This window comes from Elaeis guineensis, chromosome 13, assembly GCF_000442705.2.
Source record: "Elaeis guineensis isolate ETL-2024a chromosome 13, EG11, whole genome shotgun sequence".
Lineage (NCBI taxonomy): Eukaryota > Viridiplantae > Streptophyta > Magnoliopsida > Arecales > Arecaceae > Elaeis > Elaeis guineensis.
This window is the reverse complement of record NC_026005.2, coordinates 9,770,145-9,796,149: the sequence shown is the minus strand read 5'-3', so window position 1 is coordinate 9,796,149 and position 26,005 is coordinate 9,770,145. Positions and strand designations below refer to the sequence as shown.

The 26,005-nt window shown below is 35.8% G+C and overlaps 2 protein-coding genes across 3 annotated transcripts; one reads left to right on the top strand and one right to left on the bottom strand.

Annotated features, from left to right (window-relative positions):
* Nucleotides 1–1,086: 1,086 nt before the first annotated feature.
* LOC105056570 (beta-ketoacyl-[acyl-carrier-protein] synthase III, chloroplastic) lies at nucleotides 1,087–7,912 on the bottom strand. The gene is made up of 8 exons (XM_010938804.2): nucleotides 7,467–7,912; nucleotides 4,507–4,655; nucleotides 3,505–3,641; nucleotides 2,667–2,769; nucleotides 2,465–2,583; nucleotides 1,993–2,057; nucleotides 1,668–1,887; nucleotides 1,087–1,580 (listed from the first exon to the last, which is right to left on the bottom strand). The coding sequence occupies exons 1-8, from the start codon at nucleotides 7,679–7,681 to the stop codon at nucleotides 1,359–1,361; spliced, it is 1,230 nt and encodes a 409-aa protein (XP_010937106.1). The 5' UTR covers nucleotides 7,682–7,912; the 3' UTR covers nucleotides 1,087–1,358.
* A 10,855-nt stretch (nucleotides 7,913–18,767) lies between these two features.
* On the top strand, nucleotides 18,768–24,056 carry LOC105056567 (glutamyl-tRNA(Gln) amidotransferase subunit A, chloroplastic/mitochondrial). 2 transcript variants are annotated; one of them, XM_073247502.1, is made up of 10 exons: nucleotides 18,768–19,469; nucleotides 19,793–20,104; nucleotides 20,234–20,413; nucleotides 20,571–20,665; nucleotides 20,773–20,848; nucleotides 21,067–21,144; nucleotides 21,327–21,420; nucleotides 21,497–21,546; nucleotides 22,867–22,980; nucleotides 23,590–24,056. In XM_073247502.1, exons 1-10 carry the CDS (start codon nucleotides 18,783–18,785, stop codon nucleotides 23,671–23,673), a joined length of 1,770 nt encoding a protein of 589 aa, XP_073103603.1. In that variant the 5' UTR covers nucleotides 18,768–18,782; the 3' UTR covers nucleotides 23,674–24,056. The 2 variants fall into 2 exon arrangements, 1 of the variants encoding a protein (XP_073103603.1); XR_012136246.1 differs by lacking the exons at nucleotides 22,867–22,980; nucleotides 23,590–24,056 and having other exon boundaries at nucleotides 21,319–21,420; nucleotides 21,497–21,552.
* The last annotated feature ends 1,949 nt before the right edge of the window (nucleotides 24,057–26,005 follow it).

Below are 26,005 nucleotides of genomic sequence, written 5' to 3'. Positions count from 1 at the left end.
TCGCGTGTGATCCAACTGTGGCTCTCATTCTCTCTCCTTTTCTATTTTCCCATTTTCTTTCTCTCTCTCCCACGCATTTTTCTCTCCCACGGATATCTTCCTGTCGCACTCTTTCTCTCCCGAATAATCTCTCTATTCTTTTTCTGCTCTGGGCTAGCCTTTAACGGGCTTTGCCGCCTCCTGCTCCCATCCTATGATAAGAAGCTAGGTAAGGCTAGTAGCCATCCCCTTATAGGAAATTAGAAATTGATCAGATCTTTGAGGATTTTAGAAATTATTTAGAGTATTAACATGTTGCTGAGCAAACCCATGTATATGTGTGGTTTTGAGTTGTTAGATCTTGAAGTATCTACGTGATCGGATTGAATTTATCTTGATTATTGTCACTTGCGAGGTAAGTGACTTAATACTTCTTGATGTATTTCAAAATAATTTAATACTCTTTGTATCTATTTAATTTGTATTTATTTAATTGAATAGTCGAGCATGTTACATTATTTTTGATATAAAAGTAAATACATATTTTGATATTTTTATAAATAAATGATTTAAATATATGATCTGCTCTGAATAAGGGTTTTACAATATATGACTGGATAAATTATAAAATCACTTTCGTATATATCCTGTATGACTATGATCTGTTCTAACGCTACTAATGGAGATTATACATTAAATCTATCGATTTATAATTTGAAAAATTAATTTCAACACCTCACCATCAATGATTAGAATAGTGATATTTGAACGTCATTATTTAATACCTGTTATCCGTATCGGTTAGTTGTTACCGATCTATGCCACTAAATTTCGTGGCCATAGCCAAATATCAAAACTAATATTATTTTATGAAAAACAAATTTTGAAAAATAAAAAAAATATTATTTTTTAATATTTGTTATCATTAAATTTTGTCCGATCAGTTATATCTGTTTAGTTTTATTACAAATTAATATATTTTGATCCACCTTGAAATATTTTGTTACTTACTGAGTTAGTATAGCTCATTATTCTGTTTTTTTTGTTTTTCAAATTTTGATTTAAAAAAATACGCCAGTTGTTTGAAGCATTTATAGAAGATCTTAATTTGCAAGAATCAAGATTCTCTTGTTATTTGTTTAGAATTATTATGAAATAGTTAGATTTATTTATTTATAATATATCTTGCATATCTATAGGGTCCACCTCACAGATATGCGGCATCTGTTGAACGCTCGGTTTGGGGTGTGACAAAAAGCAAAGCAGCCCCTCTTTCACCCACATCTCTTGAGGAAAGCCAAACTGCGCTATGACTAATGATACATGCTCGGATGCTCCCTTACTAAGCTTTTCAACCACCTCAGTTTGAGGTGAGAGACTCATTTCCACCTCACTATTGCAGATCCCCATGTAAGTCCAGCTCCAAAACCTGCAGCAGCAATTGTATTGCCTGCCTGCACTTTTCCACTGCGAACAGCCTCATCTAATGCCAGAGGGATGGACGCAGCGCTTGTGTTCCCATAGTTGGCCAAATTTGAGATAACCTTGTCCGGGGACATCTGCAACCGGGTGGCCACAGCATCCACGATGCGTTGGTTTGCCTGCCACGTTGATTGTTTTTGCCACTTTGGTTCTGAATGAATTAATCATCGAATAATATGAATTCGGCATTAGCAGGAGCTGGTTACCTGATGAAGCAGCAGCCAGTCAATGCCGGAACTTGCAAGGCCAGCCTCTTCCAGTGCAGCTTCAATAGACTCTGGCACACACCGCACTGCGAAGCGGAAAACCTCCTTGCCATTCATTTGGATGCAAGAAAATGATGATCTCTTTGGAGGAAAAAGAGGTGCACCATTATTGCTTGAGATGAGCTCAGTTTCCTCATCTTTGGCTATGGCATTCAGGTGCCTACAATGATGCCGCAAGGGTAACAAGTGAACTTGAAAGTAATGGGCAAGGAATCTAGATCAGATATGAACTTTCTGCATGAAAAATTGAAGAGAAGATCTATACTTTTGGCCATGACCATCGCTGTGCAAGTCAAAGCCAAGCAAGCCATCCTCATCACCACTGCATGCCTGCAAAAATTTGAAAAAGTAGAATTAAACAAACCTTTCAAAGAGATGCTCTTTACATGTTATAGCTAAATACAAAATTAAGGCTAAAAATAATGTCAGCAATATGATTATGCAGCCCGTGCATGCACCAAAGTGACAAACATATCAAAGAGCATCAACGTTTTGATTATAATTACAACATTTGAAAGACTAACTGTTATTATTAGGAGGCAAAGTAATAGCAAGGTCATTACGTATGACTTTTATAAAATCACCAATTCAGTGTCAGATCTCTCAGTTATAGCTTTTCTATTCATTGCAACTGAATCCCCATGTTACCCGCACCATACCGGACACTTAATCATGGAAATTGTTATGGCACTTGGACATGGCTTTGAAAGATTGAGAGGCAACAGACAATCAGTTACCTGGACCAGCACAGCACCAGCAGCATCACCAAAAAGTATGCATGTGCCCCTATCCGTCCAGTCGACATATCGTGAGAGACCATCGGCACCAATTACTAGGACATTCTGAAACCCCCCACCTGTAGTTGATCCAGCATACTTAATCTTACAGACTGTGCAGCTACAAAGGAATTGGGTAACCTTGTATAAATAATTAGATTACCTTTAATAAAACGAGTTGCTGTGATCAGGCCCACAACAAACCCGCTGCAAGCTGCTGTAGCATCAAAGGCCCAAGCATTTTTGCACCCTAAGTCTCTCTGCACCTGAATCAATGTTTACCAAGAACTTTGTTTAAATGATAAATTTGTGAATACAAAAGGAGAATCCAATAGAAAGATCCATAATTAAACAGAAAAATGGTACAGGCAGACAAGAAAAGCAATCATTTTTTACAGTAAGCTGTTCAATGTAAGAGATCAAGATAGACAGAAAAATCATCTATTAGTTTCTCTATAACTAATAAACTCAACAAATGAACCAAATGCGTGCAAATAAGTGAAAAACTTCACAAGACTATGATATAGTCAAACGCCCTGGACTTTCAGCTTCTGCAACCTTCAAGTCCTTTCAGATAAGAAAAGTCACTTCAACATTAATTGCATTTTCATATTTCTGATTGTAGAAGGGGGGTGTTGAGGGAGTCAATCAGAATTCAGATTTTGTCATCCTCCCCTTAATAACAGGAGGCTGCAGCCAGTAATAATAAGTATTCCAGAAAACAATGTTAATTGCTTATCCATGAAACTTACAAAAGGAAAAGTTAAAGTGAAACAGCAACATATCGTTTGAAAGGTAGCAAAATTCAAAGTGGCAAGGTGCAGACAGGCTGTTGCCCTGGGACTTGAAAGCTGGCTCACTAAAACACACCATTTAAATCATTTAACTTGAGCAGGAAAGAAGTAAATGAACTAAGATTGGATACTAGTAGTTACTTCATCTAATATAAGATAATGCAAGTTTGAGAACATCATTTAACAACATTGTCTTTGATAGCATACCTGAGCACCGCAACCAAAGAGGTCGTCTGGGGTAGATGTGCACATAATGACAAGGTTGACATGATCAGGCTCTACTTGAGCCATTTCAAGAGCCCCCTTTGCCGCTTCTACAGCCAACCCCCCGACTGTTTCACCCCCTGTCAAATTAAGGTAATTATATGCAACAAGTCCAGATATAGTTTTCAACAGTATAAGAGACTTCAAAGACGACTTAGTCTTTTTCTGGCACCATTGGATAAACCACAGAACAACCATAATATGCATCATGCCATAACACTATTTTACGGAACTTTGATTGTCTGTTTTAAGACAACTCCTTGAATTACAGGTGCATTTGGAGGTTTTAAACTTAAAACCATTATTTTATCTTTTTTATGAATTCATATTTTTTGCATTTAAAGGTTGAGAATTTTTGAGAAAAAAATGGAGCATATGAAAGAAAGATGTGAATTTGAAAAATTATGCTCAATGTAGAATTTATTAAATTTGTTATTTTAGAACCTTTTCGAGATCTTATAACACAACTAAGAACCCAACGTTATGAAATTTTCTACTACATCCAAATGTATCCTAATCAGCTGTTCCAATGCAAGATTAGAGATTTCCATGGCAGATGTATACTTCTCAAAATAAATGCTGGGCGATGTTTTGTACATCAAATGGTCTTCCCACTTGTACTAGTTTGTGGCTGCATAAAGATCCTAGTGCGCTCCACTGGCCTCTTAAAATGCCTTATTTTGGGACAGATGCCTAATCGTATTTCGAAATCTTGGAAATGTTTGGCTCAGATCCCCTACCACCAAGTTGTATTTTCTTTGAAGCCTTTTAGTGGGACATATCACATAAGATGGTTCATGAATTATTCATAAGAAAATAGTTTACATGCTGATGAAGTTAAGATATGTCTGACAAAGTTTTCATCCAAACAAGGCACAATATGTGTATACTAGATCACCAGATCGAGGATGGAAGAAAAGTAATCACATATTAAAAATATAATACCTGTAAGGACACGTCGGTTGCGAATCCCTGTGCGAACAGAAATCCATTCATCTGAAGTTTCAACAATTTGTGCAAGGTCATCATTAGAAATCAGAAGCTTTGGTACAGCTGATCCACATCCAACAAGCTTTGAACCCATTCCAACAACTCTGCATATTTTCTTGCTCAATTTAGAAAATGGTATCATACTCCAAAGTGCCTATCAGATGACCTCTCAAATTCCTTTTCCACTACATAAACATCTTTACAACACTTAAAAATAGAGATCAAATTACGAACATAAGTAACATAAGTGTAGTAAAGTAATATGTGTATGCTATAGCCCGCAGCATAAACATGCAATATGTACATGTCAAATGAGTGAGGACACTGTTCAATAGAAGTCATATCTTCTGAACAAAGGATCAAACTCCACCACAAAAAAAAAGGGATCAAAAAATCGATTAGATAAATCATTGCTAATTCATTACATCTAAAGGAGGTCCACTAATGTACATATCTTAGGACCAAACTCTTTTATTTCTTTTTTTAAATGTTATTGGAGGTGGTGATTGCTGTATCATTAACCATGACCATGTAATTAAATCAGCTTTATAAGTCTATCTTCAGTTGTCATCCATATTAAAGGACACATCCATTTCCATCACCTGCTTCTGAATCCTCTGGAAATTTCTACTTATGCTATTCTAGGTTTTTCCATCCCCTTTCTTGACCCTTCCACACAAATTTTAACCGGTCTTCTAACTGGGACCTCCTAGCCCTTTCTTAACTGGTCTTTTTGAACCACACAAACACCAATTGTGAAAGGGTTGACAGACACTCTGGAAGTTTATGACAAAAATCTACTCGAACATTCTGCAAAGCTTTCACTAAAACCATCCTGATGATAAGGCACAGCAGTTTTCTTGTTACACTAAAGCAGACCTAATTCAACATTCTCATATTCATTAAGCTCATCTAAATTCTTATATCCTTGAAAAATCCTTACTCCCTACCTACCTTTTCACATGGGCCCGATTGCAATCTAACAAGATTTTCCCTTGAACCTCAAGGGAGTGTGGTAGCGGCATGCAAATCCATCAATATCTCTCTCCATCCATCATGCTCTAATACTGCTGGAAATGCATGTTAGTGCTTGTGACTTAGAAGTACTTTTAAGAAGTGCCTTTCTTATAAGGTTTGTTAAAATAATTGTAGTGGAATGGCAAACAAAGTACGATCATTGGCAACCTTCAATATCTACCTCAAAAAATCTAGAGGCCAATAAAATGAAATCAAAAAATATCATCTTTTTGATAAAGCAAGAACTTGAAACATAAAGAGCAATAAGCAACAGATATAATAGAATTATAAATAAATTTATATGGGATTATGCTATAAAGCAGAATTCTTCGCCACAATGCAGCTGTCAGTGATTTTTATTTTTATTTTTTAAAAAAACTTTACATACATTTGATCCAACACCAGTCACTTCAAGCAAATAGACAGTCATGTAACTTGCATCTCTCAGAAGCCTGCTTACAGCAGTGGACATAGTAAACAAAACTGGCAGAAAGAAGTATCTAATATCAACTATTGGAGTTCTTTTATCTCAAAAGAGGACTTGAGATATTGATAAAATATATGGAATCTAACAGAGAGAATTGAAACGAGAGCTTTAGAGCCAATGCATTGCCCGCAGATAGGACATTGCTCTAGCATGACATTCGAGAGGCCCACTGGAAAGACAATGGGCCACTTTGATTACCAAAACAGGGTATCCTTCTAAAAATCAAAATAAACAATTTGATCAAAATTTGCAAGTGATGTGCAAATAGTCCTTGCCATTAGCATGTTTAGAACATTGTCTGAGACACCCTTCTCAGTTGATAAAGAAAAATAATTGTAAGACATCAACATGAAGAAAGGCCACAGCCTTAAAACAGTCAAATCTTTCATGCATTTTCCTAATACTAATCTCTAACAAAACATGCATGTGCCTCCTAAATCTGGTTTTCAGAGGGAGCAACAATCTTAGATGAGTTATTTTACAGAAAGCTATACATAAAGGTTGAAACTGATGATTACTGAGTTTATTAATTACCGGTTGGCCATTACAAAAAAATTACTGGTCAACAAAAAAATCTCTCTATATCCAGACACAAAGCCAAGAGCACATAAGGATCTAAACTTGATTTCATTGTCTAAATTACCTCTTAAGAAAACCAAAAAATTTTAAAATGAAAGAAATAAACCAGTTTACTTCATTAATATCTGCTATTGTTTTTCTTTTCTTTCATATCCTCGCTACTGGATTACCATTTCTTGCAAAATATTATAATAAATGTGAAATCCTGTGTAGATTGAACATAAGCACCAACTATGCATTTTGTCTGCTTGAAAATCTCTTATAATGCTTGTAAGGTCTTCAGATGCCATTTTTCCATCCAGCAGAAAACCAAAGCACTCATCATTGTTCGGTTTTACTTTACGCATGTAAAAGACCAAGAGCTTTCTTAAGCCACAGAATAAGAAGTCTTTTCTTGACTTCACTGTTAATTTTAGGAAACTGTTCTGAACAGAGGTCCCATAAATTTTGGCTGGTCCTCAAGGTTGGATACATTAAAGAATCATAAACAAGAACCACTGACTTTTCAAGTGACATGATGCACCTGCTGAACATAGATGGCAAACCACACTAAGTTTTTTTGAACTTTGAGCTCAATCAAACAGCAAGTACGTAAATGCTTGGATCTCAATTTTACAAGATTTGGAGTGATGACTTGTAGAGAAATCCATCCTAGTACCACCAAGATCCGATCTTTAAGCACCCGAACGAACAAATTTTGCAAATCTCCAAATGACACGAACCATCAAGTCATGATGAAGGAACAATTAGCAACGAAAACAAGATCCCCAACACTCAAATTTATCAAAAATTTCTCCGGGACAAAGGAGAAAAAGGGAAAGAAAAAACATACCTTGGAAGACGAGGATTGGAAGAGGTGGCGGCGGCTTTCAGGACGTGGTCCTCCTCCACACCACCGTCCACGGCGGCAGCGCAGCACCAGAGCCGCGTCCTCCTCACATTCCTCGCCGCCACGAAGAGCCTGGGCCGGAAGAGGCCCAAAGGCGCCAAATTTCTCATCCGGAAGCACGAGGCGGGTGGAGAAACGAGCCCGGGAGCATTAGCCATCGCAATCCACGACGGGAGGACGGGAGAAAGAGAACGAAGACGAAAGGGATCGCCTCAAGATCTCAGAAGAGGAGAGGAGGTAGAGGAAGGGAATGGAGGAGAGAACCGGAGCGCATGGCGACGAGGTTTATACGTGGTGGAGAGGTCTCTGAGTCTGGGTCTCTTTCTCGCGGGCTCTGTCCACAGCTTGGGAAGCTCCGCCCCGGGGCGGTGAGGAACAGTAAGAGAGACGAGTTCCCGAGCTGGTCGCAACTTCCCTCTCTGCTTTTTTCTTTATTTTTGGTAAGTTACGTGGGGTTTGGGAGCCTGGCGTCTGAACCGAGCGGTGAACATGAATTTTGGCCGGGAGTCAAAATACTTTAGATATGGTCCATTTTCATATCTAAATTAATTTAAATATAAATAAAAATTTAAAAATTTAATAAATATCTATATTCATTGAAAAAAAAAAAAATTTGAATAGATAACTACCTGATCAATATCTAAATATTTGAATATATATATAATTTTATATAATTTTATATAATATTTATTAATTTTTTTAAAAAATATATAATAATATAAATATATTATTAACTTGATTTATTATTTATTTAATAATATTTTTTACTTTTTAATAATAAAATTTAATTATCTAAGTTATATCCATCGTTATATCCATACTTCTAATATTCAAATTGTATCCGTATCTATTTAAAATAAATATAGATACGAACTTTTACATTTGAATAATATATGTCTTTATATTTTTATTCATTAAATAAAATAATATGTATACAGACATGCTAGTATCTAATCCGATTTCAGCCTTAGTTTTGATCATAAATGATAAGATCGGGCTGGTTTTGGTATGTAGATCAAGTAGGGACATATGGGGATGAAGGTAGATCGGATAATATTTATTTGAATCTATTTTTATATCTAAATTTATTTGAATAGAGATAAAAATTTGAGCATTGATTAATATTCATATATCGATATCCATTAAAAAAAATAGATATGGATATGAATAAACAACTATACTATTTATATCGAAATATCTGATTTTATTTGTAATCTTATATAATCTTATATAACACTCATAAATTTTTGAGAGAAATAAATGATCGTATTAATTTAATTTATCATTTACTTAATAATATTTTTGATTATATAGTTATAAAGTTTAATTATGATTTATACCCATAATTATATTTATATTTTCGATATCTTATTTATATCTATATTTGTTTAAAATAAATATAGATTTTAATTTTTACATCCTACTAATATCTACATCTATATCTATATTTAATTAAATAAATAAATATAAATATAAATATACTAATTTTTCTATCCTAGGGCCTAGGAAAGAGTAATAGGCTAATGGCCGATCTTATAATGGCTACAGTAGGGCCTGGGCATATATGAAGCACGTGAAAACAAACATGGTGACATGTTAAAAAACTTGTATTTGTTAGTGAAAAAAACAAAGCGTTTTTCTTTGATTTGCGGAATGAAGAGAGCATTCGAGTATAAGGTCATCGAACTACATTCTTGTTCTAAAAGAGAACAAGTAATCCAAAGATAGTTTAATGTAGAAGTATTGTTGATCTACGATTTGAACTATCAGCACATGACATTTTGTTCAATGATGTTGTTAAAAGAGTGTCAAAGAGTTGAAGAAAAAATTCAAAATTTTTTTTCTCTCCAAATTTTTTTAAAAATTTTGTGATGAGTTTAGTCTCACATTGCAAAAGGACAATCTTTTCTTGATGTTTATCTATCTTCTTTTTTTGTCCACTTTTGTTTAGGTCAAAAAGAAAAATAGGTTTTATACCAGACATATGCAAGCAGTCCAGCTTGGCTCGCATGCATGCATGATGATATGATAATTTTATATATTTTTTAAATTTTTTTATTTTTTTATCGATCGTGTCCTATCAAGTCAATTGGTTAAAGCATTCCTTTGTTCATGGTCTATATAAGACCAAGAGTTCGGATGGCATGGGGCACCTGAAAAAAAAAAGCAATAATCATATTTTTTTATCGTCTTTATTCTCTCTTCTACTTCCTTTTTTGATGCTTAATCACTCTTCTACTTTTGTTCTCCTTGCCGAGTTTTGAAAGATCTGTCAATTTTCTCCATGATAGTACTCTAAGAGAGGATATCCTGATTGTTTCTTAATTAAGATAGAATTTTTGATAAACACTGACACGAAAGTTAAAAATTTATCTTAAGACAATGATCACATGCTTCTCAATTTTTCATTCATCTGCATCATAAATTAACGAGTCAATCCAACTAAATTCTAGATAAGTCAATTTCATATTCTTAATTTAAATTCTAGATAAGTCAACTTAAATTCTTCCAATTTTATCAAAAATACTACTTTACCGAAACTCTTTTAATATTTGACTAAAATCTTTTTGCAAAGAATAATTTCTACGTAACAAAGAGTGCATTGAGTAAGATGACTTATTTATGGCAGTTGATGGGTACTCCATGTCCCCCAATTTTCTTATCTTTTGATGATGTAGGGTGTTTGGTTTGGATACATTAACTTTAATCAAATCGAATAGACGATGGAATTCAAATCTAGATCATTAATATCTAACACCTAATGTTTTTATTGACTAACGAAGTTAGCTTCCTCACCAAATTAAATATTTTGACAAGCAGAGAGAATCCGCAAGTTGTCATAAAGTTGTTAGCTGACAAAAGATAGCCAACATTCATTATAATTATACATTTTTTTAATTAAATAACATCGATAATGGAAGGCCAACAATATCCTCAGGAGAAATTCGATCGCCCGAAAGTTATTTGAATCCATCAACCTTTTTTAGAGTTATCTTTCAAGCAATTTCATGGGATTTGACGAGGTAATGATCGATAAAAAAGAGTTTTAGGTAAGGATCAATAACCGTGACAGATTTCTCTGTCTTTAAAAGGGAAAAACGGCAAGCTCTTGCGTATATTTTCAATAGTCAAAATTGCTTTAATAAAGTGTAGCTACGCAGGTGGTCGGAGGTTGGTTTTAATTTTTGTTGTTGAGCTTGACCTTAACTATGATCAATCCAACTACCTTGTCCTCTTGTGATTGTGAAAGGATGTGATCCAATTCAAAAAAGATGTGATCCAATCCAACTCACCTTTTATTACATTGCCAACCACCATCATATGATGTTTTGTTAGATTCTCAAGCACGGTTTTATCGAGTAAGAACACATGTACAACAAGTGCAATAATGTTTTGCATTGTCGAGCCGACTATTGCATCCCTTTTGCATTTTTCTCAAGTTACGTATCTTTTAAAAAAATTATATAAGTTAATAGTTTCTTTTTCATTTTTTTTTAAAAAAAACTATAGATTATAATGTTTTCTTAATCTCATATAAATTAATGAATTGCATCCCCACCATCAAGTTTCATTGAATGCATTGCTCTTGTCTTTCATTAAAGAAAAGAAAAGTTTTTTCTATGATAGGTGTATTGAAAATTAAAGTACCTATTATATGTATCAAGTATAGGGATTTTTTCAAGATCATATGAAGAAGATTAGAACACAAAATCATAGATGCATTTTTGTGTTCGTCATTGATTCTCAAAGCCCGATCAATCACGGATGCTCACACGAACACCGCAGGCCAAATCCTTCTCTCCAGCTTCCTCTCAACAGGCAGCTATTCGATGGGACAAGCCTGAGAACTAATCTCGTAGTATTTATAGGAAGTGGAGAGGGAACCTAGCCAAATCTGAAACAAACTCTAACAGACCCTCCTATTACGGGCTTAAGTTAAGTTCTGACCTACACTATGCCGCTCTAACTACACCATCCAATATAAGGCCCGCATAGCCCTAAACATATACATCACTAACTATATTGGGCTTACATGCATATCCATCAACTAGATCATATAATCAACCCATTTTTAATAAAACAAAATAAAGAAATAATGACAGCCCATAATTAGAAAAATTCATACATTCTCCTACTTGGACAACATTAATTATGATTTTAAAATTTAAAAAATATTTTATTTTGAAAACAACTCTCGGGCTAAATAATAGAATAGATAGTATGTGACCACAATTTTTGAAAAATATATGATCTATGAATAGTACCTTGAAACTGACTCGATCCAATAGTATTAATTATGTTGAATTATAGAAGTCATTGCATCCTTTATTTGACACAAGACCTATCTATGGTTACAAACATCACTAACACTATCGACATGAGTCTTGATGTGGTAGTGTAGCAAGAAAATAGCATCCAAAAGTGATCTAAACAAATGATATTTTCATTGTCGATCCTCTAATTTCTCTTCAACATGTTTGGATACAAAATAAACAAGAGAAATTTTAATGGCTTCAACAACAAGCCATTCTGTCTTATATACTCAACATGGTATTAATAACGAGACAGTACAATATATCTAAAACTCGACATCTGATCTCAGATTTTATATAATAGATACATAAATAAGAGATATCTCCAAGTATATTAAAATAAATATGTACACATAATCAAAAAAATTAATATAAGTGTACCATCAATTTATCGCGTCAATAATGTATATCAATATTCATCACAAGAGTATATGATAAAAGATATCCATAACAATAAAATATTAATAAGACATATATATAAAGTCACTCTCACTAACTAAGTACATCAAAAGAACTCAATATGTCCATATTTTTAACGTGCCTTGTAAACATATGGGCCTCAAATCCTTGGTCAGAGGATCAACCAACATAGACTCTATATCTATGTGATCAACAGTTATGTCCTCCTTTTTCACAAGATCTTCTATTGTCAAATACTTCAGCTCCAAATGTTTAGATCCACTAAAAGATTTATTGTTCTTTATAAAGAACACAACAGTTCTATTATCATAATACATTGTCAGTGGTCTGGTAATAGAATGAACAATCTGAAGCTCTGCAATAAGATTTCTCAACCAAATAGCCTAAATAGCAATCCCATAGCAGACAATAAATTTAGCTTGCATAGTGGAAGAAGTCGTCATGATCTATTTAACACTTTTTCAGGATACTACATCTTTAGCCAACATAAAAATATATCTTGAAGTTGATTTAAAATCATCAAGGCACTCAGTAATATATGAATCTGAATACGCCACTAAGTCTAGATTATCAGATTTTCTATATACAAGTATGCAGTCTTTGGTTTTCTGTATCTCATCACTCTCTTTGCAGCAATCTAGTGTTGAAAGACTGGATTTGATAGATACCTACCAAGAACTATCAATATTAAGACAATATCAGATCTAATGCAAATCTAAGCATACATCAGACTCTTTATAGCACTGACATAGAGCATATTTTTTATCTGATCTTTCTTAAGCTCATTCTTGAGGCATTGATCTTTACTAAACTTGTTACTCTTGACAACAAGCGTATCATATGGTTTGTAATTATGCATATTAAATCTTTCAAAAATCCTATTAATATATATCTTCTATCACAAACCCAATAAACAATGTGATCTGTCCCTATGAATTTTAATACCTAAGACAAAAATTATCTCCTCAGAATCTGTCATATCAAAAGTCCTAGATAGCATTTGTTTAGTCTCACTAAGTAAATCAAAATAACTACTGGCAAGTAAAATATCATCAATAAATGAAATAAGAAAAATAAACTTGCTCCCACTAATTTTGAGATAAAATATACCGATCAACTTTACTTTCCTCAAAGTCAAGAGATATTACCACCTCATCAAATTTCAAGTATCATTGTTGAGATGCTTGTTTCAAACCATAGATTGCATTTTCTTCTTCATAGCATCTATCCACAAATTAGACTGAGGACAGCTTACAGCATCATGGTATGTTACAAGATCAACCACATACCCAATATTATAGTCACTTTCTCTAAGATAGATAAATAAATCATCAGAAATGATAGGCTTCCTCTGCCTGATAGATCTCGTTAATAGCACCTCCTTAACAGACTGAACTGATAGAAGATTCTCAATAGTAGCAGGAGGATTAGGAGCCTAAACATCCATTCTATCAATGGATACAAAAACTACATTCTTATGTGATATAGTCATAGGAATGGAGACAGTCTCAATTTGACTACTATCAATATTAACAGTCCAAGAAGACTCAACATCAGCCACATCAAGTTTTAAAAATTTAGCAGTCTGCGACTTTACAATTCTATTACCTCTCTTAGGACTACAGACCCTGTATCTTTTAGCATGTTCTGGATATCCAACGAAGTAACAATGATTGGATCTCGGATCAGTCTTTCTTTCTATCGAGTTATATATTCTTACTTCTACAAGACAACCCCAAATCTGAAAATGATTTAAGCTGAATTTTCTACCAGTCCAAAGTTCGAAAGATATTTTAGGTACATATTTATTAGGGACTCTATTAAGAATATATAAGATGATTTTAAGAGCCTCATCTTACAGATATTCTGATTAGTTAGACCTACTCATCATGCTCCTCATCATATCCTTAATGGTGTGATTACATCTTTCGGCCATACTATTATACTCAGGGCTATCAGGCATGATATATTAGGCAACAATTCTATAATCCTGTAAGTATTTGACAAATGGATCCATATGTTGTCTTGCCATATCATGTTTGCCATAATACTCATCCCCACAATCAGACTCATGATCTTAATGACCTTTCCCAATTATTTTTTAACTTCTATTTTGAAGATTTTTAATTTTTCAAGGACATCTGAGTTTTTTTAATTAAATAAAGAGAACCATATCGAGAAAAATCATCAATAAATGTGATGAAGTATTTATTACCACAAATCATAGAGGAATAAGGTCTACTAATATCAGTGTAAATTATTTTCAAAAAGCTTGAACTATGAATTGCCCCTTTTACAAGCTATGCAAGACTCCATGTCTCCAAAATCTAAGATGGATAGAATATTATCCTTTATCAATCTATCAATTCTTTCTTTCGATATATGTCCTAAGCACTTGTGCCATAACATAGAAGATCTATCTTCAATCCTAGAATGCTTTGCAACTATATTCTCAACATTTAAAGAAGCATAGGGATTATCACAAACTTAACATAATTTATATAATCTATCAATCAAAATACCATAACCAACAATCTAAGAGTTAAACATCAAATTAATTTTTTCATCATGAAAATTAAAATCAAATCCAAGCCTATTTAGAGAGAAAATAGAAATCAAATTTCTTTTAAAAGAAGATACATAAAAGGTGTTCTTCAAGAAAATTTTAAAACTAGACTCTAAAGATAACTTAACAACTCCTATATATTTTACTTCAACTTCAAGATCATTTTCTGCTTTTAGCCAGCCTCCTTCAGACTTGGTTTCTGCTCCTTATGAATCCCTGTAAAAAAATAGCAACATGAGCTGTGGCACCACTATCAATCCACTAGGAATCAACAGGGACATTGACTATGTTTGACTCATAACAAACAAAAGCTAGGGCCTTAACTTCTTGTTTTTCTTTTTTTTTTTTTCTATCTAAGACTTGAACTTATAGCACTGACTCTTTATATGGCTATTTTACAATGAAAACACTTGATATTTTTCCCAATGGCAGCTTTGGGATCTCCTACAGAATGATTTTGATCAGGGTTATTACCATATCTTTTTGCACCTTGAGACTATTTAGAAGCAATAGGTTTACATCTTTTTTGATTTACAGAATCCTTGTCGGAATGGGATTTAGATTGGATGGAAAAAAGGGCACTCTCACTTTTTTTTTAAGCTTTTCTTCCTCAACAACATATTTGATGATCAAGTGATTAAGACTCTAGATTTCATTCAGAGTACGATAGGCAATTTTGATCTGAAAAAATTCAATAGATAAGGAGTTCAAAGCATGAGATACAAGAAAAGAATCAGACAGATCAATTTTAAGACTCTTAAGCTTGGTTGGGAGATGAATGATTTTCAGAATATATTCCCTGACATCCTCAATAATGTCATATTTTATGATTATCAGTTCTTTCATTAGGCATCCAGACTTAGCAATCCCAAATACAAGATATCCCTGTCCTATGGCATCAAACAACTCTTTAGCATTACTAGTTTCTAATAGGCCACTCAGAAGATGCCTTGAAACAGATCTTTTAATAACAATCAAGCTAATCCTATTAAACTTTTTTCATTTGATAAAATAATCTTTTTGTTCATGTGTACTCTAATCATTGAGATCATCAGGTTTATTGTAACGTCAGATCAATATCAGCAATTTCAAGAGTAAATTTCATATCTTGCTTCCACCTTTTATGATTTGACCCAGTCAAGATCTCAATGATGATATTATTATTATTCATACCAAATGAGATGATATAATCAAATAGTTGGAATGCAACACATTTGTTAATTGGGCATATGCATAAAAAATATAAGCTATAAGCAAGAGCCCAAATACAATATCACATATTCCCTTTTGGACAGAATATGCAATATGTATAAATACTCTTCGCATGAAACCATAAGAATAAATATCCTAGCATTCAGAAGCCTATCCCCTTTGAGCAGACAGATCCAAAAAACTAGGGCACCTTCACGACATAATGCTCCATACAATTTTCAATTAAAACACACAATAATCCCCTTTGGGCAGATAATTGCATGTCATAACTAGAAAATATCCCTCTCATGATGAAAAATCCTATAAATTGACATAAATAAATCACTTTAGTGATAAATATTCATGCCAATCCATAAAATTATTCATACAGAAAAATAGATGTCCAAACAAATACAATTTAGTATACTTTAACCACATGTATGCCTATAATTGATTAAGTTCAAAATGGGATACTTAACAACATGCACCCCACTGATCATATTATAGCACAATATTGCATTCCAAAGCCATAGTAACAAATTTGTACAACTCAAATAAATAATTTAGATTTTAACATATTTAACTTCCTAAAAAAAATTAAAAGTATATAAAATATACATGCAACTAAGAAAAGTACATGCCACCAGAGGGTCTATCACATGCCACAATAATTTTTCAAGTTATTATGTCTCAAAAGAAGAATTCAAAAATGACATATTATATCACATAATTACATAAATATCAAAAAATTAATTTTATGAGGACTATCATCAAAATTAACCTTTCTCAAGGTCTAAACTGAAGTTTTGAAGGACTATTATGTAACAATAAACTTCAGAAGGGGCTTAACTGTAATAAGGATCTTTATACAATAAAGTGCATCATAGGGGCGAAACTGTAATTTTTGTTGGATTGAAATCAAATATTATATTATGTAGGGACTAAAATGTAAAAGTGCAATAAAACTTAAATTGACAAATCGGGTTCGGATTCTGGGTAGAATCCCAAAACCCAAAACCTGTTAAAGGTTATCTCTTCTGTACGATGGGCAGCAGAAAAAGAGGGGCCAAAACTAGTGCCCCCTCCCCAAAATCCAATTGATGGCGGCCAGAAATTAGCCAGTTGGTGGGCCGCTGCCGTCTCCCTGATGCCATCCGCCGATAGCCGTCGGGAAGGAAACCGTCGGTCAATGCGGGATCCGACGATCCCTCCTTCCTTCTTTTTTTTTGTTTGTTTGTTTGGTTAATCGGGCCGCCGGCGAGCCACATCTGGTGCCACTGGCTACCCATATGTTGCCGTCGGAGTCACCGCCGTCTCCTCGAAAGGTGGCCAGCAGTCACAGCATGAAAAGAAAGAATACGGCGTGGAAGAGCCGGCGGTCCCTTTCTCTCCTCTTTCTTTTTTTTTTTTTTAATTTAAGATTTTGATTGGGACAGGAACACGATGGGACTCACCGTTGGCTCGTGCGAATGGTCGTCAAAGCACGGTCCGATCGAAAGAAGAAGAGAAGAAGGGATGGCCTAAGGGAGATCCGTCCCTCTTCTTCCTTCCTTTTTTTTTTGATTTTTTTTTGATTTTATTTAATTCTAATCTCCTACAAAAAAAAAAAATGATACCAATTGTAGAGATTTTTTCAAGATCATATGCAGAAGATTAGAATATGAAATTATACGGACCAAATTCTTTTCCTCAGCTTTCTCTCAACAGACAGCTAGTCGATGAGATAAGACTGAGAACTAATCTCATGATATTTATAGAAAGTGGATAGAAGATCTAGCCAAATTTGAAACAAAATCATCTCATCACGGGCTTAAGTTATGTTCTGACCTACATTTTGCTGTTTCAACCATACCATCCAATATAAGACCCGTATAGTTCAAATAATATAGATCACCAACTATATTGGACTTACGTACATGTTCATCAATTTAGATTATATAATCAATCTATTGTTAATAAAATAAAATAAATAATTAATGATAATCTATAATCAAAATAATTTTTACATTAAGTCCAAAGATCGGTGGAGTTGATCCTTTGGAGCAAAGGAGACGCTTACCCGGTAGGCCTGTCAGGCCTGGCTATGGCTGCGAAAGATCATGGACCCCTCGGTGCATTACAAAAGCCAGTACATGTAAAATGGGTCAATTAGGCCTAAGCGAGCATGGTGAGGCCGGTCTTCATGGAAGCCACTGATTGGCACGAAGCTTTACTGCTGGCTCGCGGGGGTTTGCAGAGACAGCGGGCAAAGTGACAGCCAAGCTTTTGTCCACTTTTTAACTTCATAAACAGTATCCACTTTGACATTTATCAGTTATGTACGGGACGGTCTATCCCTACAGTAACCTACTTTTATTGAAGATGGATCCTGAAGGGTATTTTGTAATAATTTATATTTTAATTTTTTGAATTGTACGCACGTTAGAGTGGTATAATCATATTAGAATAGTGTGATCATCTGTTTGAAATTAAAAAAAAAAAATTATTTTTAATTATTTTGTTCTCTTTCTAATTCTAGGGAGGCTAACTATAAGATAAATTAGAGCAAATTATATCTTCCATCGGGTGCACCAGCTCAGTGGTACATCGTAAGGATTACAGATCTCGCAGGAGGTCGCACAGAAAGCTTTATCGGGAAAGGGTCGCATGGAGATGCTGGACCAGATTGCCATCCATCCGCATAATAATCCTGTCAACATGCCAATCACGTCCATTTTCCCCTAATCGAATGGCAAATAATTGTTCCGCATACGAACTGTATACGGAAAAATGTATTCTATTCGCGTCTCTCCTCCAGGACCTCATCGCTTCGCCTTCTTCGCGGGTCCAAAGCCATCACTTTGCGGCGAGCGCGTGAGCGCGAGGAGATCAGCGATGCCTTCTCCGATCCAAAACCCTCGCTTCCTCCTCTACCACCGCTGCCTCCCCCTTCATTTCCCGCCAAACCCCTTCCCCTTCCCGCCAAATCCCCGCCGCCTCCTCCACCGCTCCACCGCCGCGCTCTCCCCCCAGCCCGCCCCCGCACCCCAAACCCTAACTTCCGCCGTGCCTCCCTCCTCCGAGATCCTCTCCATCCGCGAATCCCTCCTCTCCCGCCGGAAGACGGCGGCGGAGATCGCCGCTGAGTACCTCGACCGCCTCCGCCGCACCGAACAGCAGCTCCGGAGCTTCCTCCACGTCTCTGAGACGGCGATGCGGGAAGCGGAGGAGGTGGATGGGTTGGTGGAGAGTGGGGCGGAGCTGGGACCGCTCACCGGGGTTCTGGTTGCCGTGAAGGATAACATTTGCACCGCCGATATGCCGTCGACCGGTGGGTCAAGGATTCTGGGCAGTTATCGGCCGGCTTTTGATGCCACGGCGGTCAAGAGATTGCGGGAGGCCGGAGCGATTATAGTTGGGAAGACTAATTTGGACGAGTTCGGGATGGGGAGCACCACCGAAAGCTCGGGCTTCCAGGTTTTAGTCTTGAGCTTGTTGCTTTTTAAGTCCTCTCCTTGCTTCTGCTTGATAGTGTGAAAAAGTTTCCATTTTTTGGTGATGTTTACTTTCTAGATAAGTAATTGGATAGTTTGAAGCAATTGAACAACTCATTCTGTTAGAAATTCTGATGTTTTTGGTTCAAATGACTCGAAATCTAACGTTAGAACTGGTAATAATTGATTAAGAAAACTTGCAAAAAGGTCAAAATGTTTCAATTTTTGATTGCCATTTCTATAGCGAATTTATCGAATAATTTATACATGATAACGTAAGAAGTTTTTATGTTCAAATGTTCTTAGGTTACTACAAACCCTTGGGATGTCTCACGGGTCCCTGGAGGATCATCAGGGGGTTCAGCTGCTGCTGTCTCGGCTAGACAATGCGTAGTATCTCTTGGAAGTGATACTGGTGGTAGTGTGAGGCAGCCGGCATCTTTTTGTGGTGTTGTCGGAATGAAACCAACGTATGGGCGTGTCTCTCGATTTGGGCTCATGGCTTATGCATCATCATTGGATGTTATTGGATGCTTTGGTTCTTCAGTCGTTGACGCTGCCATTCTTCTATCTGCAATATCTGGTCATGATAGATTAGATGCGACTAGCAGTAAGCATGTAACAATTTAGACACCCTCATTCTGTCACTTTATATATCAGTGAAGTCCTCAATCCACGTTAATTTACTAGTAGGAATCACAAAAAGAATTACCAATCAACATTTTTGGTCTTTTTATCTGTTTTCAGGAGGTTTCTGACTATGCATCTCAGTTGGTTTCACTTGATCATTTGGAGTCTAAACCTTTAAAGGGACTAAGAGTTGGGGTGATTCGGGAAACTATTGGAGAAGGTGTGGACCTAGGAGTGATGTCCTCTGTTCAAGCTGCTGCTTCACATTTGGAACAGCTCGGATCCATAGTCACAGAGGTTTTCATCTTCATAAATTTTCCCTTCCTTTGAATTCTAGAATTATACTATAGATGACTTATTTTGTTTCATCTTTTATCATCAGATTCAGTTGCCAGCAAATCGCTTGCTTTCTAAAACATTTATTGAAGGTTATGTGTGATATTTTGCACTGTAGGTATCATTGCCTTCATTTTCGCTTGGTTTACCAGCCTACTATATCTTGGCTTCATCAGAGGCATCTTCTAATTTGTCACGCTATGATGGTGTAAGGTGACAGCCAACTGATTTCGTAGCCTTTTTTTTCCTTTTAAAAACTGTATATAGTAGCTGATGAGTGTTGCTGCATTATATCACTATTTCGCCAACTCTTTTATCAGGTATGGATACCAGGCAACAGCTGATGAATTAAGTTCTCTCTATGGTGATTCCCGAGCTAATGGGTTAGGTCCTGAGGTGTGGATTTATGCTTTTCATTTCTATTCTGAATTTGCATCTTTTTCTGAACTGCTATAATTGAAATCACCAAAATTCTTATGCTTGTTTTCTTATTTCTAAACTGCTATAATTGAAATCATCAAAATTCTTACTCCTGTTTTCTTACATCAGATGTTAAATACAGATTAGTCAGAGGGTGTTTCATCTGTAAATTGACATTTGCATAAATTTTTTAGGTCAAGTTGAGAATTTTGATGGGAACATATGCTTTGTCTGCTGGATACTATGATGCATATTATAAGCGTGCCCAGCAGGTAGGTTATGCATGTTGCAGCTACCTTTTATCTCTCTCTCTCTCTCTCTGTGTGTGTGTGTGTGTGCATCCTATTGTTCATATATGCATTTGTGTCTGTATATATGCAAAACGAAGGAAAAGAAGAAAGAAATTTAAAAAAGGTGCATAAAGAAGATGATCATGATTTTTATAGCTTTCTAGGTGAGGACACTGGTTCGGAAAAGCTTCAAGGATGCATTGGATAAAAATGACATTCTCATTTCACCTGCAGCACCATCAGCTGCTTATAAAATAGGTATGATGGTTCTTGTGTTTATGGTTCAATACAGATATTCCTTTCCACTTACACTACAATGTTATTATTTTTGCAGGTGAAAAGACCAATGATCCACTAGCCATGTATGCAGGCGATATCATGACTGTATGAATCTCGAATTGTCCTTTTTTCATATTTGTCTACAAATGGTTCTCTTCCCCTCCTAGCCAATATGAGGAGACTTGCAGTTTCAATCACTTCAGAATCAATTAATTTTAATTAGATATGTTGACAAACATGTGAATGCTTTCTTTGCGGTGCTGGTGGTTCAATATCCAAAAAGGTTGTTGAATCGTCTATTGAACTTGATATGAACTGGATATGTTCTATATTGAATATTTTTGTGTCAGCTTATTGTTGGTATAGGTCATATGCGGAACAAAATGTAGTGCAACATCAAGGGAAAAAAAGATGAGCTTTATTGTTAGTATAGGTCATATGTGGAACAAAATATAGTGCCACCGAAGAGTGATTTTGAAAGGGAGAACAGTCAAGATCATTTGACTATCTTCATACAAGGAACTTTTCTGTGCTGTAGCTGCTAAGGATTTCCATGCTACTTGTAGCTAATGCCAACTTTTCCATTTCTGGAATATGAAATTCATATGGATGCCAGTCTCCTAAGGCATCACTTTGGATTACCACCTTGGAGAAAGGGATGCCCCCTGGATTAGTCACCACCATACTGCATCTCCATGTGACCTAATGCCAGATTAATTACACGTAGTTTTTGATGAAGGTCAGATACCATATTATCTTAATTTGGCCTGAAGACAGTTGAATGTGACTTTAAAAGTTATAAGCTCTGCAGTTAGCATTCCTGCAAGATGTAAGCTGAAACATGCTATGCATATTTTTAGTAATTTGCCTTTTTATAAATAACACCTAGGCTGTGCAACATGGTACCCTTTTCCAATACTCTGTTGTATATCTTGGGGTCCTTCAGTTAAGCTGAAAGAGCAACAACTGGCTCTATATCTGAAGTAGAGTAAATATATAGGAGAAGACATGTTAGGAGGCTTGTAAGAAGCAGGCAAGTAATGTATCCACTAGTTAAATAAGAAAAGTGAGTGTGAAGAGATTCTTGGTGCTGCAAGGAGAATTATCAATGGTTTGTTACATATTATTGAAACTATTGAGTGAGCTAACTGAATTTCAAGATTAACTCTTATTTCTTCTTTTTTTCCCCAGCATAACTTGGAAGCTGCGCTTTCTTCTTTTTAAATTGCTGGCACTATGTGTCACTGTAATAAATAATAAATGAAAAAGTCTTTTTTTAGACCTCTTCAATAAGGATTGCTTTTAAACAGCATGCTGAGCAAAATTCTAATTTGTAGAGAATATGTTGGCTATATTTTGAAGAAATGTTAATTAGTGGTTAAGAGTATGCAAGCAAATGTTATGATTTTACTTTTCTTTATGCAGGTAAATGTAAACTTGGCTGGGCTGCCTGCATTGGTAGTACCTTGTGGGTTTGTTGAAGGTGGACCTGCTGGCCTTCCAGTTGGCCTTCAGATGATCGGTGCTGCCTTCCATGAGGTGAGTCATAATCCAGCCTGCACCTGGAATTGCAATGTAAAGCCGATGGAGTCTTATGTAATCCTAAAACTCACAGTGCTTAACTTGTATCATGCCATTCTCCCATATTCATTCATGCCTTTGACTAAAATACCTTGATGGAGGATATACTACTTGACACCAATGTCCTTTTGACCACGCTGTTAGCACCATTGACCTTAGTCTAACTGGTGTTAAGCAAAACTTACAAACTTGTGCTGTTTATCCAAAGTTTGAGACTTATTCTCGACCTTTGAAGTAGGCCAAATATCTCTGAGCTGAGTTGGGACAGAGAACTTGCTGAATATTTAAAGTCTGGACCTTTAGTACTTGCTTTGCCGTTTGTTTGACTTGGAGCAAAAAGGAAGACTTGTGAAACAGACTTGAGTTTGATGAGCAAGGTTCTGAATGCTGGTGTAGTATATTACTGCAAATCATGCTCAAGAGTCAAGTTGGAGCTCTAATTATGCTCCCTCAGGAACTCAGACCCATGATAGTGTATTTTCTGGAATAATTCATTGATGATTAGCTCTGTATCAGCTTAAATTTCTAATTTTATAATTGTTGCTTATATCCTTGTTGTTTACACAGGGCAAGTTGCTGAGGGTTGGCCATATCTTTGAGCAGACGCTTCAGAATCACAGATTCATTCCACCACTGTTAGCAGAAACCTAGGCTGCGGATGGTTTTATTGCCATATGGAGAGGGAAGTTTCAGTATTTCATGGCATATTGATGGATCAAAGTATGCATGTGGTATACACTGGTGATGCTTTTTGCTTGTTGGGGCTCTTTAGCATATCAAATTTTGTGTATTTTTTACATTTTTTTTTATTTGCTCTCCTTTTATTTTAAATGTATATCAATTACTCTCTCGCGCTATATCAATTACTCTCTCTCTCTCTCTCTCTCTCTCTCTCTGTGTGCGCGCGCGCGCTATATGCGGCGCACATATGGTCTCTCTCTCTCTCTGGTTGAGAATGACCATTAACTGTATCCACATGGGTTCCTCAGAACGAACCATATAACTGATATTGTCATCAATCTTCTGTTGCTTTACTGTGTAATATTTGCAATGACTAAGCTACAATGCAATTTCTTCAGTAAAGATGGGTGATCAACTCAATTATTCTGTTCGTTCTTTGATATCGTTCTGGAGAAACTTGTAACCAGGTTGTGTTTGATGAGACAACTGATGTTGGGACCCATTGGAAGCACTCCAGGAGGGGAAGGAATTGGGCCAGGGGAGGAAAATTCAACGGGTGACAGAAGAGGAGATCGAACTGCAACGCAAGTGGGCTTTGCTAGGGCATGTGTTCAAGTTGATCTTGCAAAATCTTGTCACTCGAGAAATTCTTTATGCACTGTAGGCGGTGCAGAATGCATACACTGCCCACGGTGAGGTGCGTGAAAAAAAAAAAAAAATTTCAATCTCATGTGTGAGTCAATCACTGCGGATGATGCGTGTCATTCTATACTGATTGTGGTGCATAAACAATTTCACCTCGTCACTCTTGTATTCGTATTATGTCACTCTTATATTCGTATTACTCCGAAAGGGAAGAGCATTTAGCCGGCCTTTCAATATGAAAATATTTCCATTTTTTTTGCTTCTCATGTGGGTGTGTTGGTTTGCTGGTGGATTCGCGCTCGTTCCCATCGTTCCCGCCGGTGATGGCCGATCAATGGACATGAGCGGGGTTCTTTTTACGACTGTGTTCAAAAGACGGCTGCACCCAACGGGAGACCAACTCGGCCCACGGTGAGATTGGAGAGGTTCCGGTGATTTAATCGGGGGGAGAATACGAGTCTTGGTAGTTATGGGATGGCTGACGTAAATCCTGTCCTTATCCCCAACTCCTATAACTGATGTTTATTTTCAGTTGGAATTGCAGGGAGCCTGTAAAGCTTTCCTCTTATAATTGTTGGTAAAAATGTTGTTCATTAGAACGATTCTCATATTTTATGCTTTTGGGAAATGAGACTATCCATGAATTCAATTCCGAGGATGCATTGCATTCTTGGTTGACGTTTTTTGCACTGCAGAGTATCGTACCATCCTAGAAAGTTGCTACATCTGGATGGCTATCGCTTATCTCAGGTGCATGGCATGTTTCGCACCAAGCATAATTGCTCGGATTTTCATCTATCCATCCCCGAAATGGATGATGTGGTGGCTATGGAGGATGGTATAATTTTTTACGGTGTAAAAAGTCCATCAAAAAAAGGATTTGAACTCATCTTGGTTTACAGTATAATCTATCTACTATTCATACAGAGCTTCTCTCTGTTGGAATAATTACTATTTGAAAGTTAGATTGTGTTGAAATTGAATCTAGCTCACAAAATAAGCAAGTGGTCCTGGGTATCATTTCAAAGTGTCATCAACAATCATGGGCTTATGGTGTTATTTATGCAAGGACAAACTGCAAGAATTTTAAATCCAGTGGGGCATTTAGGTTGAGTCGGGCTCAATTATCACTGGACACACATCAAAATGTCTAAATTCGAATCGAGTCCAGATCAGGTTGGGTTCGCATTTCAAATTGAGCATCCAGCTATTCTTTATAGGTAAAATATAACCCTTAATAATTAAATACAAAATTAATATAAATTTAAACATTAATTTTATTTTAAATTTTTAATTTTATCTAAGTAATTGATCATTTTTAAATTTACAAAGTACAATTGATATACTTGACAGTATTACAAATAAGAATCCACAAAAATAGATAAAGAAATATGAATGTTCAAGGATAATTAAATGAAAATAAATAAGGATGTGATGGTTAAAAATGCAAAGAAAGGAATTAATTTAAATGGGACTTTGTATAATAAACTGGAAATGCTATTTGAAGTGAAAGAAGTTTGCATGATATCCTTTGTGCATCGAATACGTAACAAATACGCAATGTAGGATGGGATGCCCAACTAATAGGACACTTTCTGATATGGTTTGGAGGGAAAATAGATCAAGCTGACCTGAAACCCAACCCAATACCATCCCT